This window comes from Equus asinus, chromosome 2, assembly GCF_041296235.1.
Source record: "Equus asinus isolate D_3611 breed Donkey chromosome 2, EquAss-T2T_v2, whole genome shotgun sequence".
Lineage (NCBI taxonomy): Eukaryota > Metazoa > Chordata > Mammalia > Perissodactyla > Equidae > Equus > Equus asinus.
The window spans coordinates 30,081,829-30,103,080 of NC_091791.1; the positions used below are offsets into that span (position 1 = coordinate 30,081,829).

The window sequence follows — 21,252 nt, forward strand, 5'->3', positions numbered from 1 at the left end:
ATTTCTACAACAAGATCAGAGTTGGGAGAAGAAGGATGCGTGAAGTTTGGGTAGGAAAACAATGATGTACACTAGGAATAAACTCTTGGTTTTGTTCTAGTCCAGATTCAGGATAATATGGGAAACAATGTCTACTGTTTACTGCCCTATTATAAAAAGGATTTGAAGGGTCTTACGAAAATAGATAAAATATAACAAGATAACATATGAGTGAAGAAAAAAAGGTATAGAAGACCAAACAAGGGTCAAGCCCATTGCACAAAATTCATTATGATCCTGTCCATTTGCTACACGTGTGACGCAAATTTGACTCCGAGCTTCCTATCTGTCAATGAGAGGAGGAAAACTTAATCAGTAACTGTATCAGTCAGGCCTCTTTTAATTGCAAGTGACAGAGATCCAAATCAAATGGGCATAAACAACAACAAAAGAAATGTATTGGCTCTTTAATAGAAAAGTCCATGAATGGAACTAGCTTTAGGTACAGATGGGTCCAGAGACTCAAACAATGTCCTCAGGACAGCTACCTCTGTGTTGGTTTCATTCTCAAGTGGGCTTTCACTTGCTGGCAATGATGGCCTTGAAAGCTCTAGATTTGCATGGTTCTTATGGCCAGTTATCCTAGTGAAAAGAGAGTGTCTCTTTCTGAGAGCTCCAGAAAAAATTTTTAGTTGGATTGTGAATGGCCCTGTTTGTGTTGTGTTCCCATCTCTGGACCAAACAATGTGGAGAAAGGAATGAGGCATCCTAACTGGCTAGTCTGGGTCACGTGCCCTCTCCCATGGGCAGGGGAAGTGAAGCTATATGATTGACAATCTCATCAGAAAAGCATTATCTTTCAGTGGCAGATTCAGAAAGGAAAAGAACTAGGCAGACAGAAAAAACAGTGCCTTGATAATGACATAAGTCCATGGATATAAAATATAGACATATCAATTGTTCAGAAGCCCAGCTACCCCTCAGACTAACACTTAAGGAAAAAAAGACTCCTCTAGGAACTCAATAACACACTGATATATTTTATACAACCGTTTTCTTTACATTTCCCATATACACCAGTGGCAAAACGCCAACATGGTTTTTTTCTTTAATTCTATGAGGGAACAGAACAATAAAATCCAAACATATAACTATTTGCAATTTTACCAACAAATAAAATTTAGCATCTGCACAGAAAAGACGGAATGAATATTCTTCAGGTGTCTTAGTCACAACTCTTGGTTCCAGAGAACAGAAAAGCATTCAGTAGAAACTAGTATAGAGAAGGGGTGGAGCAAAATGGTGGGGTGAGCTTACCTGGGATTCTCTCCCCTCCAAAATACAACAAAGGATTGGAAAAACTGAATTTCAGAGAATAAATCTAATGCCAACACGTTAGAGACCTACAATACCAACAAGGCAGAGATCATAAAACTTGCTGAAGGCCTCAGAGGCGCTGGAACGGGTAGGAGAGAACGTCGCTCCCTCCCCTGGAGTCTGCAATGGCTCCTGAGCAGGTCCAGGAAGGAGTGGGGGAGGGGCCGTGCGACCAGGTGATCATCCAGGACTCCTGCCGCTGGTTCAGTGGAAACCCACTGACTGGGGAAAGCTTCCATGCGTGGGAACCCCATAAACCCAGGGCCTCGGGAGACCAGAGAACAGAACTGATCTGAATCCAGATGGGCCCGGGAGAATAGCAGCCCCTCCCTTGGCAAAGCTACTGGGCGCCGCCATCTTGCCCGAAGGCAGAGAGCTCATAACACGCAGCTCTCGACCCCCATCTAGTGGCAACAGGCTGTAAGTGCAACTGAATTCTACCACCATGCGAAAAAACTGCTCCTCTACCATCCAGCAATTTATAAAAGCCCCAGACCAGAAGGAAAACAATAAAAACATAGAATTAAGTCCTGAGGACTTGGAATTAGGTAAACTAAGTGATAATGAGTTCAGAGCAGCTATAATAAAAAAACTCAATGAGGTAGAGAGAAAGAGAAACAAGCCAATGAGCTCTGGAGTTACTTCACAAAAGAGATTGAAATCATAAAGAAGACTCAAACAGAATTACTAGAGATGAAAAACACAATGGACCAGATAAAACAGAATATGGATTCCCTGAATGTCCATGTAGACAACACAGAAGAGAAAATTAACATAATTGAAGAAAGACAGGCTGAATGGCTCCAGACAGAGGAAGAAAGAGAACTAAGAATTAAAAAAAAAGAGGAAAATCTCCGCAAGATAGTGGATTCAATGAGGAGCAAGAATTTAAGGATCACAGGAATTCCCGAGAACGTGGAAAAGGAAAATGGAGCAGAAAGTGTGCTTAATGAAATTATTGAAGAGAACTTCCCAAATCTAGGGATTGACGGGGAAATGTGTGTAGAGGAAGCTTTCAGATCTCCTAGACTTGTCAATGTAAAAAGACCTACTGCAAGACACATAGTAGTACAACTGGCAAGAAGGAAAGATAAAGAAAGAATACTCAGGGAAGTAAGAAAAAAGAAGAGAATAACCTATAAGGGAGCCCCTATCAGACTTTCAGCGGATTTCTCTACCAAAACCTTACAAGCTAGGAGAGAACGGAATGACATATTCAAAGCTTTAAAAGATAAAAATCTTCAGCCAAGAATACTCTATCCAGCAAGAATTTCCTTCAGATATGAGGGAGAAATTAAATCTTTTCCAAACAAAAGTTAAGGGAATTTGTAACTAAAAGCCCTCCATTACAAGAAATCCTTAAGAAGGCTCTCATACCTGAAAAAACAAAAAAGGGAGAAAGGGGTCACAATCCACAGACTAGGGAGACCGATGGATAGAACCAGAACAAGACAGCAAATATTCAACTATAGCATTAGGGTAAAGGTAAGGAAACTACCAAAGCAACGATGATCTTATCACTCTAACTACAAATTCATAACACGAGTTGGAATAATAAATGAAAATAATTATTTAGGAGGGGAAGAGCAAAGGGTCTAAATCAGTATTGGCCAAGTAAGTAAGAGACCACCAGAGAATAGACTATATTATACACGAGATTCTAAATACAAACTTCAGGGTAGACACTAAAATAAAATACAGAACAGAGTCACAAATCATAAATAAGGAAAAATCTAAGAGACCCAGCATAAGAAATTGCAGTATTAAATGGGTAGGCTAAAGCACACAGGAAAAGAAACACAGGAAAACAAGATAATGAGTGACAGATTGACAGCATCAAGTCCACATGCATCAATAATCACTCTCAATGTAAACGGATTGAACTCTCCAATAAAAAGACACAGAGTGGCAAAATGGATTAAAGAACAAGATCCAACAATTTGTTGCCTCCAAGAAACACACCTCAGCCCCAAGGACAAACACAGACTCAGCGTGAAGGGGTGGAGGACAATACTTCAAGCAAATAGCAAGAAAAAAAAGGCAGGTGTTGCATTTCTTATATCAGACAAAGTGGATTTCAAAATAAGACAGGTAAAGAGAGACACAGAGGGACAATATATAATGATCAAAGGGACACTTCATCAAGAAGAAATAACGCTTATAAATATCTATGCACCCAACACAGGAGCACCAAGATTCATAAAGCAACTATTAACAGACCTAAAGGAAGATGTTAAAAACAACACAGTAATAGTAGGGGACCTCAACACCCCACTCACATCAATTGACAGATCATCCAGGCAGAAAATCAACAAGGAAATAGTGGAGCTAAATGAAAAACTAAAACAATTGGACTTAATAGACATATATAGATCACTTCACCCTGAAAGAGCTGAATACATATTCTTCTCAAGTGCACATGGAACATTCTCAAGGATAGACCATATGTTGGGAAACAAGGCAAGCCTCTACAAATTTAAAAAAATTGAAATAGTAACAAGCATCTTCTCCAATCATATGCTATAAGGCTAGAAATTAATTACAAGAAAAAAGCTGAGAAAGGCACAAAGATGTGGAGACTAAACAACACACTACTGAACAAGCAGTGGATCATTGAAGAAATTAAAGAAGAAATCAAAAAATACCTGGAAACAAATGAAAATGATAGCATGGCATACCACATGTAAAAGAATGAAAATTGACCATTCTTTTTCACCATTCACCAAAATAAACTCAAAATGGATCAAAGACCTAAAGGTGAGACCTGAAACCATAAGGCTTCTAGAAGAAAACTTAGGCAGTATACTCTTTGACATCAGTATTAAAAGGATCTTTTTGGACACCATGCCTTCTCAAAGAAGGGAAACAATAGAAAGAATAAACAAATGGGACTTCATCAGACTAATGAGCTTCTTCAAGGCAAATGAAAACAGGATTGAAACAAAAAAACAACCCACTAACTGGGAAAAAATATTTGCAAGTCATATATCTGACAAAGGCTTAATATCCATAATATATAAAGAACTCTCGCAACTCAACAACAAAAAATCAACCCGATCAAAAATTGGGCTGGAGACATGAACAGACATTTCTCCAAAGAAGATATACGGATGGCCAATAGGCACATGAAAAGATGCTCATCATCGCTGATCATCAGGGAAATGCAAATCAAAACTACACTAAGATATCACCTTACACCCGTTAGAATGACAAAAATATCTAAAACTAATAGTAACAAATGTTGGAGAGGTTGTGGAGAAAAAGGAACCCTCATACCCTGCTGGTGGGAATGCAAACTGGTGCAGCCACTATGGAAAACAGTATGGAGATTCCTCAAAAAATTAAAAATAGAACTACCATATGATCCAGCCATCCCACTACTGGGTATTTATCCAAAGAGCTTGACGTCAGCAATCCCAAAAGTCCTATGCACCCCAATGTTTATTGCAGCACTGTTTACAATAGCCAAGACGTGGAAGCAACCTAAGTGTCCAGCAACAGACGAATGGATAAAGAAGATGTGGTACATATATACAATGGAATACTACTCAGCTGCAAAACAGAACAAAATCATTCCATTTGCAATAACATGGATGGACCTTGAGAGAATTATGTTAAGTGAAATAAGCCAGCTAGAGCAGGATAATCTGTGTATGACTCCACTCATATGAGGAATTTAAAAATGTGGACTAAGAACAATTTAGTGGATACCAGGGGAAAGGTGGGGTGGGGGGTGGGCACAAAGGGTGAAGTGGTGCACCTACAACACGAATGACAAACATTAATGTACAAATGAAATTTCACAAGATTGCAACCTATCATTAACTCAATAAAAAAAAAAGAAACTAGTATAGCCAACTCACTGAGAGATGTAAACCAAATAGAAAACAAATAAGAAAAAATATTTTGCTTCCACCATTGTGTTCAACCATGCTACATCAAACCCCATTCCTTGCCCTTGAGCACATCTCAAGCAGATCCTATAGCCTTTGGGCCTCTTTTAGGTATTAAAAGGTCCAGGCTGATCTAATCTAATTTAAAACTCTCTCACATGCATTTTTTTTAAAAAACAGCTTTATTGAGATATAAATCACATACAATTCACCCACTTAAAGTGTACAATCCAATGATTTTTAGCATATTCAGAGTTGTGCAACCATCACTATAATCAATTTTCGAACATTTTTATCATCCACAAAAGAAACTCACATCCATTTAAAGCCCCCCTCCTTTCTTAGCTCAGGGAGCAGCTACCACTGGTGAGGGAAATGTCATCCCTTTTATCATTTTTCCTTGTTACTCAATATATTCCCCTCCCCACACCCCCAATTCCAGGATTAGGGCAAGGAGGTGAGGACCAGGGGAAAAGAGGCAAAGCCAATTTTACTGAGCTGGTAGGATGACCAAACTTTCCCAGTTTACCAGGCAACTCAGGAATTTCCTAGGATACGGGACTTTCAATGCTAAAATTGGAAGTTTCAGGCAAACTGCGATGGTTGGTCACCCTATGAGCTGGTGTTGTTTGCAGTTCACTCTTGCTTGATCCATAGCTAACCATCACACTTTGTTACAGCAGCTTTCCAGGTGGTTCAACTCTTAGCTCTTCCTTGAGACACATTAACAACCTCTAAACTGGTTTCCTAACACAGGTTACAGCCTCTGGCTGATCTCTTCCCCCTCAAATCCTTTCCTTCAGCAGTATACGCTTCCACTGCTAGTAATATTAAATTTGATTACTGGGTTGAGGTGGTAACAACCAGATAGCTGCATTTTAACATCAAATTTCTACATTAATGACTAGCAAATAATCTACAAGATGATACTTTGGCACCATGTGGATACTTAGCTTCCAATCTACTTTTTACCAAATGGTTTTAGCATTAATGATCTTTGACTGATTTATTTCATTAGGGGCTGCAAAATGGTTATTCTCTAATTCTAAAAGATGAATAATGTTGCTACAAACATCGGTGTACAAGTTTTTGTGTGGACATATGTTTTCCGTTCTTTAGGGTATATACCTAGGAGTGGAACTGCTGGGTCACATAGCAACTCTATGTTTAACATTTGAGAAATTCCCAGGCTATTTTACAAAGCAGCTCCACTGTTTTACATTCCCACTAGCAGTATATGAAAGTTTTGGTTGTGCCACATCCTTGTCAACACTTGGTAGTGTCAGCCTTTTGGGTTATAGCCATCTTAGTGGGTATGAAATGGTTATCTCAGTGGGGTTTTGATTTGCATTTCCCTAATGATTAATGATGTTGAGCACTTTTTCATATGCTTCTTGGCCAACTGTCTACCTTCTTCAGAGAAATGTCTACTCAAATCCTTTGCCCATTTTAAAACTAGGTTGTCTTTTTATTGCTGAGCTCTAAGTATTCTTTATACAGGCTGGATATGAGCCCATGAATCAGACATATGATTTGCAAATATTTCCTCCTATTCTGTGGGTTGTCTTTTCACTGTCTTGATCTTATCCTTTGAGCATAGGTTTTTAATTTTGACGAAGTCCAATTTACCCATTTTTTCTTTTGTCACTTGTGCTTTTGGTGTCATATCTAAGGCTTTGCCTAACCCACGGTTACAAAGATTTACTCCTATTTTCTTCTAAGAGTTTTATCTTTTAGCTTTTATTTAGGTCTATGATCCATTTGAGTTAATTTTTGTACATGATGTGAGGCAAGGTCCAACTTCATTCTTTTGCATGTGGATATCCAGTTGACCAGCACCATTTGTTTAAAAACTGTTCTTTTCCCAGTGAATTATCTTGGCACCCTTTCAAGAATCAATTGACTATAATATAAGGGTTTATTTCTGGACTCTCAATTCTATTGCACTGAGAATTGCACATATATTTATATGCAACTGAATATATTGCTATATATTCACCTTTATGCCAATACCACATTGTCTTGATTACTGTAGTTTTCTACTATGTTTTGAAATCGAGAAATGTGAGTCCTCCAACTTTGTTCTTTTTCAAGATTGTTTGGCTATTCTGGGTCCCTTGCATTTCCAGATGAACTTTAGGGTCATCTTGTCAATTTCTGCAAAAAAGACAATTGGGATTTTGATAGTGATTGCATTGAATCTGTAGACCAATTGGAGAATACTGCTATCTTAATAATATTAAGTCTTCCAATCTATGAACCTGAGATGTCTTTTTATTTATGTATTTATTGTTAGGTCTTTTTAAATTTCTTTCAACAATGCTTTGCAGTTTTCAGTGTACAGTCTTGCACTTCTTTGGTTAAATTCATTCCTTAGCATTTTAACCTTTTTGTTGCTATTATCAATGGAATTGTTTTTTTAACTCATTTAAGGATTGTTACTTGCTAGTGATAGCACTGCAGTCGATTTTGCATGTTGATTTTATATCCTACAACTTTGCTGAACTTTAGTTTTTTTTGTGGATTCCTTAGAATTTTCTATATACAAGTCATGTCAACTGCAAATAGCATTTTATTTCTTCTTTTCCAATCTGGATGATTTTTATTTCTTTTTCTTACCTAATTGCCCTGGCTAGAACCTCCAGTACAAAGTTGACTAGAATTGGTAAGAGTGTAAATCTTGTCTTGTTCCTGATCTTAGTGAGAAAGTATCAAGTATGATGTAAGCTGTGTGTTTTGTTTTATTGTAGACGCTCTTTATCAGGTTGAGGGAGCTCCTTTCTATTCCAAGTTTGCTGAGTGTTTTTATAAAGGGTGTTAGATTTTTGTCAAATGCTTTTTCTGTGTTGAGAGGATCATGTGATTTTTATGCTTTATTTTATCAATATGGTATATTACATTGATTTATTTTTGGACGCTAAACCAGCCTTGCATTCCTCGCATAAATTCTACTTGATCATAGTGTATAATCTCTCTTATGTTGCTGGATTTGGTTTATAGAACAAAATGAAGAGTCGATCTGAAAGGGCAAACAAAATACCCAGTATAGTTACCAAAGTCAGTGATAGAGTCAGGACCTACTGGTCCAATTCAGTGTTCTTTTTCCACTAGCAAAGTAATCGATACCATGAGTATACAGTTTGATGGGTGTAAGGAGAAATATAAAAATATCAAGATGTGGTCCCCTAACCTAAAAATACTTCTAATATTGTTAGAAGAAACTTATACACATGAAATAATGAGTAAATACTTTAAAACAGGACTAAAGCATAGAAAAATAAAATCAAAGTAGGGATTACCTTATGCTTCTTTTATATTCACATAGTGGAGAGCACAAAGTGTTGGCTTCAATAATCAATGCCTGGCTTCCTGGGTTGGACTTTTAAACTATCAAAGACTGAGACTAGAAAGCTAACCTAGAAGAAAAGAACTAACATTTAATGGGTGCTTATTATGTACTTGGTGGTTTACTATATCATTTAACCAGAAACCATGGTTCAGTTATTATTCCTGATTTATAAACAAGGGAATTAAGTTCAAGAAATTAATTTAACTCAAACTGAAAGCCAGCATACGATTCCAGTTGTGTCTGATTTGCCCAGGAATTTTGCTCTCTCTATGACATCCACATGCCAGAAGCATCTTAAAGCAGAAGACTTGGAGGTTGGTAGCCTAGCATTCAAGTCTCATAAACAACAGTAATTTGTTGTTAAACTTTGAGCAATTCATACCAACTCTCAGATCCCTATTTAATTTGTTTAAATAAAATAGAGATGATAAAATATCCTCCTCTTGTCTTTGGAGGATCATACAATGAAGCCCAAGCACAGGAGAGAGTTAGGCCAAAATATTAAGATTATGTGTACATGTGTATGTGATTCTTACATATCTGTATCTATATTCCAAAGCCAATAATGAAAACCATCTTTTTGAAAGTTATCATTGTTAGTAATAGTCTGAACAAGCAAGAAAATAAACCACTGGGGTTATTGTTGGTTTTTAAATAGTTTGACTCTCATTTCTCATAAATTACCTGGCAAATATTCTACACTGAAATTGTACTTTAAAAAGTGAAGAAAAAAGCTAAGATTTAAAGTTGAGGGAAGGGATGCATTAAAATAAAGGCAAGGCTCTTTCTTGGTATATATGTTCATTAGTACCCAAATCTGTGCATGCTATTCATTCAGGCTCCATTAACTAGCTTCCTGACCAAAGGCAAGCTCTTTATATTGTGCTTCTGTTACTCTCCTAATACAGAAACAAAAGTTCTATTACTAGAGTGGTGTCTGTATAAAATGAGATCATAAATATGAAAGTGACAGAGGAACCTAGAACTTCACCGTCTGGGACCTGCTCATAGGAAAAGCATCTTTCATCACTAAAATCCATTCTCCCTATCTGTGGCCTCAGTTGAAAGAAATAACTTCCCTAACCTTCCCAATTCTTACTATAGGTCTTTGTAAATTTTCAGATGAACCTTATGGTTAAGCCATTTCTCTATCTGGGAACAGAGGTAGAAGTAACCTGGTGAACACAAGAGATCACTTCTGCCTTTATAAGTCTGGGAACAATTATAATCTGCTTCCCAAGTCTAGGAATTTTTATGCTGTACTATTTTACTCTATATCCTTAGTATCTTGTCCAGGGCAATAAAAGAAAAAGAGTACACAACAAAAAAAGAAAAATGAAAGAAAAAAAAAATCTTCCTATTCCTACTTGGCTATAGACTGCATTCAGGGTAAGAATAAGAGACTCTACCATAATAGAATGGAAATTTTTATTTTACAAATGAAAAAGCAAAATACTGCTATTGAATTGACCATGAAGTCACATGTGAATTCATACCTTGCAGTTGAATTTTCCCAGTTCATCAACTAATTCCACTGAAAACAGAGTAAGCCTCTATCTGTGGAAGACACATAGACCAGATTTAACCATGATGATGGAGAGATGGCTGGCAAGATTAAGCAAAGGAAGTGACTGTAGCTCTGTTTCAAGTTCTTTTTCTTCTTGGAAACATTCTCCATGGCCATGTGAGACTTAAGACAAAGATTGTGACTGTCCTTGCCAGAGAAGTAAGTTAAAGCTGTGTCATAGAGAATTGTAGACTACTCTTCTACCTTTACCTGTGATATCCATGTCTCTCAGAGGTCTGGCTAAACCAGAATATTCTTTGCAATAGCATTCAAAGTCCTTACTTGGGTCACATCTGTTACCTTTAGAGAATATTCTGAGCTAGAAAGAGAGGCTCCCATGGCAACACAGGAATTTCTGCAATAGAAATAATAAAGGAACAGATAATTATATAAGTTGTTAAATGAGCCCTCCTACTGGCACTTCATTTTACAGGCTATTTCATGGCTCAAGAACAAGGGTAGGTCAAGGACCCTGGACTGTCATATTTCATAATTTTTATTAATTAATCACTTGAAACATCTAGTAGCTGAATCTTCCAGATAGTACACTTGATTTTATACCTGGAAATGTAGGTTCTAAGGGTCTTGTTTCTTTTACACTTCATTTTTTCCAACTTATAAATAGAAATAACTACTAAATTATAGGAGTCCTTTCAAGTATAACAAAAAACACATAATAGTTTCAATTCCTTAATGGTGCTATAATTTCAAAATAACTGAAAATACAGTGCAAAGGTGAGGGAAGACTGACTATAAGGATCAAAGGTAGAGAAATAAAAATGACTATGACTCTTCCCTCCTTACACCATAGTTATTAACTTTGCGAAAGGAAATCACAGGTGAATGGGCACATATACAAATCTGACTCATTTGAACATTAGCTGCTGAATTAGAGTTTATTACTAATTGGTCTAAGTTCAGCAACGCCCTAAGGATATAAAGATTCACCTATGTTCAGAAGATCCTGCTTAAGGCAGAATAAGAACCATTTTGCAGTTGAAAAACTGCAAAAATGACTAAAATATTGACATATTAATCACAATATTCCATTCATTAATCAAGCAATCGACAACGGTTTTCCTGTTGGGGAAGTAAAGATTAATCTCCTCCTTTTTTGTATGAGTCAAAGAATACATTTTTACCGAAACTTCATTCCTGAATCTCTAGCAGACCGAGCAGAACAGTGGAATTCTGTAGCCCCTGAACCCTCAAGGATCCTTTGTAGATTTCTTTCTGTTATGCCACCCCCTGTTGGAAAGAATAAGTAATACATTAAGTTGAATAGGTTTTTGAATAAAATTTAATGAATAATGACGACTGTTTACTTTACCTAGAATCCCCACACTGAAATTTCTCATTGATTCAAGAATTACTCTCTCCCTACTAAGCTATAATGAGACTAGAAAAGAATGATGAAAGACAAGACTACAGACTCTGAAGAACAAAGGATAAGGTCATAGAACCTATATTATGGAATCTTTTATGTCCATTGTTTTATATAACAATGCTATATATTACTGACTTTAAATCTGAAAAGATTACTCTAGGGCAAGGAAAATCATTGAGTGCTCTAGCCCTGCTCCCCCTCAATTAAAACAAAATCAAATTAAAATGAAAGATAAGGAAAGGCTTGAGGTAGAAGCTCCAAAAGCACAGCCTCAGAGATGTATCTGAAGGACAGAACCTGCTAGGTTCTCTCTCTGGCCCAGGATTCAATGAGTACATGGACTTCATGGGAAATGGGGAAAACGCAAGGTGTTATACAGTTTATTCATAATAATATCAATTTTTTTCATTTCACAGAAGAATCCAATTCTACTTTATTAAAACTGCACAATCAAGAACTTCACAATGACTCATTTGAGGAAAAATCACTTAAATATTTGTATATAAAGAATCATATTCTGAACTGATATCAGATTATAAATATAAAATTAGTTTATTCATCTTTATATCATTCTCTGCTAGTATACAAGACATATTCAATAAACAGTTTGTATTGACTGATAAAATATGTACTTTCTATCTCAAGCTATTCAAGTTGCTGAAGTAACTTGACTTTACACACTCTTTTAGACTCATTAACTTGGTGTTTTTTTCTTAGTGGTACACTAACATCACTGAGCCCTAAGAAGTAGAAAGAACACAGACTGAGAAGTCAGATTTAGATTGGAATCCTGGTTTCACTACTGTAGCTCTTCACAGCTATGTGATCTTAGATAAATTACTTAAATTCACTGAGCCTCAACTTTTTTGACCAAAGAAGGACATGCCTACCTCATGAGCTTGTTGTAAGGATTAAAATACAAATATCTTATTTCCTTCTAACAAATAACAAAATATCTGGCCACTAAAACACCTGTTGCTTAGTTCTCAGCAACTTTAGGACATAAGTAATACATCTTCCAAACACAGACTACATATCTTTTACGGTAGGGACCTGAATAAACAACTAGTTCAATATCCTCTTTTTTACAGATGAGGAAACTGGAGCCTAAATATGTTATAAGCTTCATTATGAAAGTCCTCAAAAGGAAACTACTATATTCTATTTATCTTTATATTTCCCAACGATGAATACTCATTAGGCCTTCAGGCTGACTTACCTACCTGCTGGTACTTATTTACATGAAATTTTAATAATTTGTCTATAGATCTATTCTGTGATCTCCTCAAGTAGAAAGACCACTTCATATTCATTTCTGTGTTTTCACATCTACCATAGAACCTGGCATATAATTAGCATTTGCTTGGTAAGGTTTGTTAAATAATCACAAATATTTTTGTATATACCATCTTCTTACCTAAGACTGTAAGCTTTCTGAGGAAGTAGTTTCTTGTGTAACTGCATCCCAAGTAATGCCTTGCACATAGCAGATAACTTAAAAACTACATATTAAGCAAAGACAACCTTAATATTAACGACTAAGTCGTCAAGATTAAATATGTTTAGTCTTAAATGAAAATGCATCACTCAGTTAAGTCTCTTTAACACTCTCTGAGTAATCTATAAAGGGTCTCAATTTGACAGATAACACACACTTTCTAACTGTTTATGTTTCAGGGATTCGCTACAGGTCAAAGCTTTCCTAAATTTCTGACACTATCCCTCTATCTGGCCTCTTTTTTTTTTAATTGTGGTAACATTGGCTTATACCAATACCTAAATTTCATGAGTACATCATTATATTTTGATTTACCTAGCCTCTTTTTAAAAGTTGGCCTTTATCTGGCTATTATCATTTTGACCCCTGGTCAGTTTTGGCATCACTGGTGGTGAGACAATCAGACATTGTATGCCTTCTGATGTGATGTAATATGAAGTATACAGAATCACTCAGGAAGTTCTTACTAAAAATATTTAACCAGAATCTAAACAAGCCTTACGTTCTAACTACTAGTTTATAGGAAATACAGAGGCTAGGAAATGCAAGCTAAAGAATACCAAAAGGAAACAATCTGATGAACCAGAAAGTAGGACACTTTATAGGATAAGTGGCCCAAACTTATTTTAAATGTCATTTTTTTAAAAAGTAGAAAAAGAAAAGGAAACCTTCTATATTAAAAGATACTAAGATAACAATCAAGTGTAATACTTGCTCCTTGATTGGATACTGATTTGAACATATCAGCTATAAAAAACATTCTGGGGACAACCAGAGAGAATACTGACTGAGTATTAAATGGTATTAGAGGGGCTGGCCCCGGGGCCGAGTGGTTAAGTTCAAGGGCTCCGCTTCGGTGGCCCAGGATTTCGCCAGTTCGGATCCTGGGTGCAGACATGGCACCACTCATCAGGCCATGCTGAGGCGGCATCCCACATAGAACAACTAGAAGAACCTACAACTAAAATATACAACTATGTACTGGGGGAATTTGGAGAAAAAAAGGAGGGGGAAAAAAAGAAGATCAGCAATAGTTGTTAGCTCAGGTGCCAATCTTTAAAAAAAATGGTATTAGAGAATTAATGTTTATTTTGATAGATGTGATAATAGTATTGTGGTTACAGTAGAATGCCCTTATTTTTTTAGGGATAACATAAAGATATGATGGCTTTATGTCCTGATGGCTTTAATTTAATTTTAAAATACTTCCGGATAAAAAAAGATGAGACAAATGTGGCAAAATTTTAAATCTAAAGAATGAGTGAGTATTCATTATGCTATTTTCTACTTTTTGATATGTTTGAGAAATTTAATAATAAAAAAACAAAGATTGTCTTTATATTTGTGTCATTCTGATTCTCGGTCGCCTTATCTAATTCTTTAAAAAGTGTTCATTTCTAATGAGCAATTATGTACTTAATTGTTCTTATGGTTATCATCAGGAGCATATGAGCCAACTGTTCTGGCTACAAGGAAGAATTTGGTGATCAGATTTTCAGGAACTGAGCGAGTATTATATTATCCAGGGATATTACCTAAACATGTGCTTACACTTTATTAGCAACTAGGACATTTGGCCCTAACACAGTGTAGCAGCAGCATCGAACGTGGTGTGCCTCACCAGAGATGAACATCCACATTTACAAAATTCTGTACTATGGGAGAGCAAACATGGAGAAACCCCAGTCCCAATCTACTTCCTTATTTGCTCCTCTCTGAGTAATCTCTGCTAGAATGTTCTCCCCCTTATCTAAAACTTTAAATTCCAGCACAGATCTCTCAAACTTAAACATTTTAATCAAATTATATATTCTTTTTTTTGAACATCCTTTACTAATACTTTCTCCCATATTGTCCTGCCTTCTTTGCTCTTCCTCCACTACAGTTCAGTGTCACACTAGTGAATGGATAGATAAATAAATACCTGGCATTACCACAATCCTGCTTTTTGCCTGAAAAAAGAAAAAAATAAATAAGTAAATTTTAATATCTTTCTCTTAAATGGGATAATAAGGCACTGAGAACAGAAACATAAGTATATTAAATTTCTAAAATTACTACTAGTGTCTAATTTTCAATAGATCTTTTCTATTTCTTTGAGATCTTGGGTAAAAAAGATGTTCAGCATAAAAACTCTTTCTATCGAGAAGGTTATTTTACTGTATTGTTTTAAAGACTTGTACTATTATGAACACAAAGAATAGAAGAATATAATATAAATACTGAAAAATCACACCACCTTAAGAAAAGCCATTACTGAAAAATAGCACTAATTCTGAGTTCTTCATATGCAATGGGAAAGTAGTTGAATTTAAACAAGATTTCAGCAGAAAACAAAGAGCATAGCATAATTGTAAATTACTAGATACTCAAATTCTGTACCCTCAAAAAATTCCCTAGCTTATTATACCAATTAAACAAAACCATAGGTTCATTTAAGTGGGTTTTAAGTAATAAAACCAGGGGCCAGCCCTGTGGCAAAGTGGTTAAGTTCGTGCACTCCACTGCAGCGGCCCAGGGTTTCGCTGGTTCAGATCCTGGGCACGGACATGGCACCGCTTGTCAGGCCATGCTATGGTGGTATCCCACATGTTACAGCTAGAAGGACCCACAACTAAAGTATACAACTATGTACCAGGGGGATCTGGGGAGAAAAAGCAGAAAGAAAAAAAAGTAATAAAACCAAATTATACGAATTAATTTAATTTCTGATAATTCTGGAAGATAGGTATTAAAATTTCCTTACTTTTATTCCAATTTTCATCACATTTCCTAAATAAATTTTGGTGATATACTCAGTATCACTGAAAGTCAAAAGGAAACCACTCTATTACAAATACATACTTAGTGGAACTACCAGTAGCAGGTAGGTAACAGTGACAGAATAAAAATTACATATTATGTTAAGCTCACTAATCTGCAGGATAAAATCATTTAAATTATAAGTAATTGAATTTTTTCACATGTGGATTCCCTGAGACGAGTTTTTGTTTTTTGTTTTTTGCTGGGGAAGATTCGCCCTGAGCTAACACCTGTTGCCAATTTTCCTCTTTTTGCTTGAGGAAGATCCTCCCTGAGCTAACGTCTGTGCCAGTCTTCCTCTATTTCATGTGTGGGTTGCCACCTCAGCATGGCCACAACAAGTTGTGTAGGTCCGTGCACAGGAACCAAACCTGGGCCACCAAAGCAGAGTGCACCAAACTTAACCACTAGGCCATGGGCTGGCCTCCCTGAGATGACTTTTCAATACTGGATCAGCCGATTTTGCCACCCAACATAATTCCAAGTCATTTGTCTCAACTTTTCAGCCTATATATGCACTCAGCCTACATTCTACTCAACTCAGGGCTGGGTAGACAATCTTATTTCTGTTGAGCACTACTAAACAACAGGAAAGATTCAACGAAGAACCACACATAACTTAGCTTCTTTTTACATAAAAACATGAAACACATTCAATTAATATATTTAATAAATATAATTAATGTTGAAAAAATACTTAATTCTGCATCATATCCAGTTAGGACAAATGAGAAAACTGAAAGATTGGCTTAGTGTGGGGAGGAGAAAATGAGGAGAAGAGAAACAGAGGTATCATGCCCAGTGTGAGAAGAAGGGCAGAAGAGTAAAGAAAGAGGAGGATACAGAGGACAGAAGAGAACAGAAATCAAAAGAAGGGAATAAAGCAAAAATTGGCTAACACCAGAAATAAATGCAAAGAAGGGAAGACAAGCAGAAAGTCTCAAAAGCAGCAATAGCATGAAAGCAGTGAAAAGTGAAGGTAGTAACAGTAGGGAAGAGAATACAGATGGTCATGAGTAGAGGGAGAAACAATCATTCTCCTTACTTTTAAGACAAGTTACAGATATTTTAATGAGCTCTAAGTAACTATCAGTGTAAAGTTAAGATGAGGATTCAATATGATTTTTTAAGGTCGTTATGCAATAGCAACAAACCTTAAAGCAGTTCCAAAGAGCTAGATATATTGTAGAAGCCACCAATGAAAAAGATGCCAAATTTTTTTAGTTAAAAAGAAGTTGGGGTGGGGCCTGGTGGCACAGTGGTTAAGTTCACACGCTCCACTTTGGCAGCCTGGGGTTTGCCCTTTCAGATCCCGGGTGCGGACCTACACACCGCTTATCAAGCCATGCTGTGGCAGGCATCCCACAAATAAAATAGAGGAAGATGGGCACAGACGTTAGCTCAGGGCCAATCTTCCTTAGCAAAAAAGAGGAGGATTGGTAGTGGATGTTAGCTCAGGGCTAATCTTCCTCAAAAAAAAAAAAAGGTAGTAGGGCTAAGAAACAATATGCTGGTACAAAAAGGGAAAAAGAGACCAATAAATGACCTGAATGGAGTGATCATAGAAAAAATGATAGATTGCTACAAAATTGGGTAAGTCACATATTAATATCAAGATGTAAAAAAAAACCCTCTTTCATAAAGTATGAGTCAACAACAAATTGTGCTCTATCCTGAGTAAAATTAGAGTCCCCAGACTAGTTTTTAAGTAACAGAGATTCAGTAAAATGATCAAAAGTGACCTCAAACCCTAACTTATGGCACATTTGTCAATGAAAAGTCACAATTTTTCATGACAGTTGAGTTATATGCCATTTTGGAAAGGTAGCTCCAAAGTTAGCAAAAAGATTATACGTATATATTCTGTGAAAATCCATAGACTGACATTTTGTAGATTTTTTTGAGAACTCCCTACTGAACAATTTTTTTTAACCCTGATCAAATTGATCTATCATGAAAGCATTTATCAAATGTCACTTTACTCACCCCTCCATCCATCCAACAAATATTTATTAAGTGCCTATCAGGTACTAGGCACTATTCTAGGTATGGGGAATACTGTAGTTGAAGAGGTCCAGAATATGCCACTGTGGCATAAAACTTATTTTGAGCTGAAGCTATCTGAGTTCCTGAAATTCCTCCTCTGCCTAAAAGCACAGCCTCCCAAAAGAACTAAACAAGAACTCAATTTTCACAAATTCCCTTCCAGGGAGCAAATCATGATGAGCACCACACCCAAACAGACATTGTCATAAAACTATCATATCTCCCAGTTAGTCTCCTAAGGGTCCATTTATCTTTCCAAAAAGTCATTTGTTTTCCCATAAATGCCCTTTCTCCTTCCTTAAGTTCCTAAGTGCCCTTTTCCCTCCTCCTCTTCACCTAGTAAGATAGTATATAAGCCCCAAATTCTAAGCACATCTTTGAGTCACATTTCTTTGTGAGCTCCCATACATACATACGTGGTTAAAATGGTTTTTTTCTTGTTAATCTATCTTTTGTCAGTTTAATTCACAGGCCCTCAAATACTGAACGTAAGAGAGTGAAGAAAAAATTTTTTCTCCCTGACATGGTAAACAGGAAAAAGTTCATACTCTCATGGAGCTTACATGTTCAAGGAAGACAAACAACAGAAACATTTATATAACAAAATTTCAGGTAGTAATAAGTACAATGAAAAAAAATTAAGCAAGGTAATGAAATAGTAAAAGGGGGAGGGGGCTATTTCATAAAATTCAATAATTGTTACAGAAAATAAGTGGACAAAGTTGTTCAGTATTCTCAAACGTACTAAAGCAAAGTAACTATAAAATAAAATATTTACTGTCTAGAAAGCTGAAATGACTTTAGGAGGAAAAAAGTCACGTTTAACTGTTTCTTCCAAGTGAAAGCTTTCTAAAACATGGACAAATGATATTTTTAAACAGATTAATTCTATCACTTTTTTTTTTTTTGGCCTTCCAACAACTATATGTTACCCAAGGCTATCCAAGTGATTTAACAATATAAAGCACTTGCTAAGTTTCAGACTTTGTGCTCTCATCTGAAGTAATCCACAACTACTCTAGGAGGTAGGGACTGTTATTATGCTAACTTTATAGGCGAAGAAACTAAAATTTAGGATGGTTAGGTAAATTGCACAAGGTCATTGTTAATAAATGGCAAAGCCAGGATTTAAACACAGACCTTTCTAATCCCAAAGCCTACACTTTACCCAGTGTATTATACTGCTAAGTAACTTCTTCAAGAAGTAAAGTTAGCGTGACCTCACTTACATGTGGAATCTAAAAAAATCGAATACATAGAAGCAGAGAGTAGAACGGTGGTTACCAGGAGCAAGGAGGTGCAGGAAATGGGGAAATGTCAGTCAAAGGGTACAAAGTTGCAGTTATGTAGGATGAGAAAGTCTAGAGATCTAACGATGACTATAGTTAGTATTGTATTGAATACTGAAAATTTGCGAAGAGAGTAGTTTTCAAGTGCTCCCACCACAAACACACATACACATACACAAGGTAACTACATGAGTAGATGGATATGAGCTTGACTGTAACCATTTCATTATGTAGATGAATATCAAAACACTATGTTGTACATCTTAAACACTTTCAATTTTTATTTTTTAAAAAAGTAAATTAGTGTATGAGGATATTTAACCCAGCTCTTCCTTCCAACCAATGATTAAACTACAAATCTCTGTTACACACATACAGATATTTTGAAAAGGCAATTATTCTCTACTCCATAGTGAGTAATAATTTTGAAATAGAAACTGATTCATCAACTCTTCTATTTTAAAATGCTTCAGGCTTCCCCAGTGTACCAACGATAAAATACAAACTCTCAAATAGTTTTCAAGTCTCTGGACAGTATTCCTCTCTTCATAATCAACACTATAGTCATTTTTCACTATCTTAAGTTATGCTCGCTTTGTTTCCAGGGCTTTGCATATACTAGTTCTTCTACATGGAGCATTCTCCTACTCTCCCTCTCCTCCTCCAACTTTTACAATGGATGACTCTTAATCATCCCTCAAATGAGTAAGACATTGCAATGTGGATGTCTTTTCTTCTGGGAAACCTACTACTGTCAACCCTCAACCCTGAAATCTGGGGTTAATTCCTTTCCAATGTGTGTCCATAGTACCTTTTTAAAATAGCACTCTATTAAAATTGCCTACTCTATTAAAAGTGTCTGTTATGCACTAGATTGTAAGGGCAGTGACTACATATACATACACAGATGCACACACACACACACACACGTGTGCCCCTTGGTCACCACCATAGTACACATGCCCTGCATCTAATATATACTTAAGAAATATTCGCAAAATCAGAAGTTCCAGACTAACAAAGTCACATCACATCCTTATGTGAAATTCCTGAGAATTATCTTCATGACTATAGAAAAGTGAATATAAGCAGATGTCTACACGGGAATACTAAATAATATTATTAATTATAGCAATAATAATAATAAAAGAAACTAATATATATAAAGATCTATTATATGTCATTGCTATGCTGAGGTTCTTGCATATTTTATTCAGAGCAACCCCATAAAGGAAGTATTAAACTTATCTCAGTTCCACATGTGAGGAAACAGAGGCTTAAAGGTTGGTAATCTACTCCATATTACACAGTAAATAAGTGTCAAATCTGAGTTTCAAATCCAGAACTCTCTCATCAAAAAGTCCACACTTCCTTACTTAGAATGTCTCTGGACTGGTGTCAGAAAAACACGGACATAGTAACAATTACAAAGCCATCTTCTGAAAGCTCTACAAATGATGCTAACTCACCAGGGGAAATCATAAAATAGAAAAATATATTTCCTCCTATCTTAATAGATGGGGAGAGATGAGAGAAGAATATAGTATTAGTTTTAGAATTCACCTCCAACTGATAATTTTGTCAAATTTTATATGGGATCCCCTGAATATTCATAGGGTGACAATGAGAAGATGTGCCTTAAAACTATGCAATGCTGATGGCAGAGAAAAGGTAAAATTTGCTGTGGTTATCCAAATTAGATCAGATCCTTAGGCATTGTCTACAAGTTGATCTTAAGAGCCTTGGTAACTAAAAACGCCCATGTAAAAGAAATAAGAATTATATAGGGGGGCCGGCTCCATGGCCGAGTGGTTGAGTTCGCGTGCCCCGCTGCGGTGGTCCAGGGTTCGGATCCTGGGCGCGGACATGGCACCGCTCGTCAGGCCACATTGAGACGGCATCCCACACCCCACAACTAGAAGGACCTGCAACTAAGATATACAACTATGTACCGGGGGGGTTTGGGAAATAAAGCAGAAAAAAAAAAAGAATTATATAAATATATTACTGCCTGCTTGCTTTTTCCTACAGAGTAACCACCAAGTCAGTAATATTTAGCTTCACA

The 21,252-nt window shown here is 36.4% G+C and overlaps 1 protein-coding gene across 3 annotated transcripts in view; it reads right to left on the reverse strand.

The window, feature by feature from the left end:
- Positions 1-6,894: 6,894 nt before the first annotated feature.
- CUTC (cutC copper transporter) overlaps positions 6,895-21,252 on the reverse strand; it is a 35,283-nt gene continuing 20,925 nt past the window's right edge. For 2 of the 3 annotated variants that reach the window (XM_014865645.3, XM_044752740.2), the window contains exons 7-9: positions 14,975-15,002; positions 11,308-11,413; positions 10,010-10,520 (exon numbers count right to left, since the gene is read on the reverse strand). In XM_014865645.3, coding sequence (XP_014721131.1) covers positions 10,406-10,520; positions 11,308-11,413; positions 14,975-15,002 — 249 coding nt within the window. In that variant the 3' untranslated portion in view covers positions 10,010-10,405. Of the gene's footprint in view, positions 7,407-8,548; positions 8,666-10,009; positions 10,521-11,307; positions 11,414-14,974; positions 15,003-21,252 lie in introns of those variants that run through there. The other variant, XR_011494437.1, reaches the window with a different exon arrangement.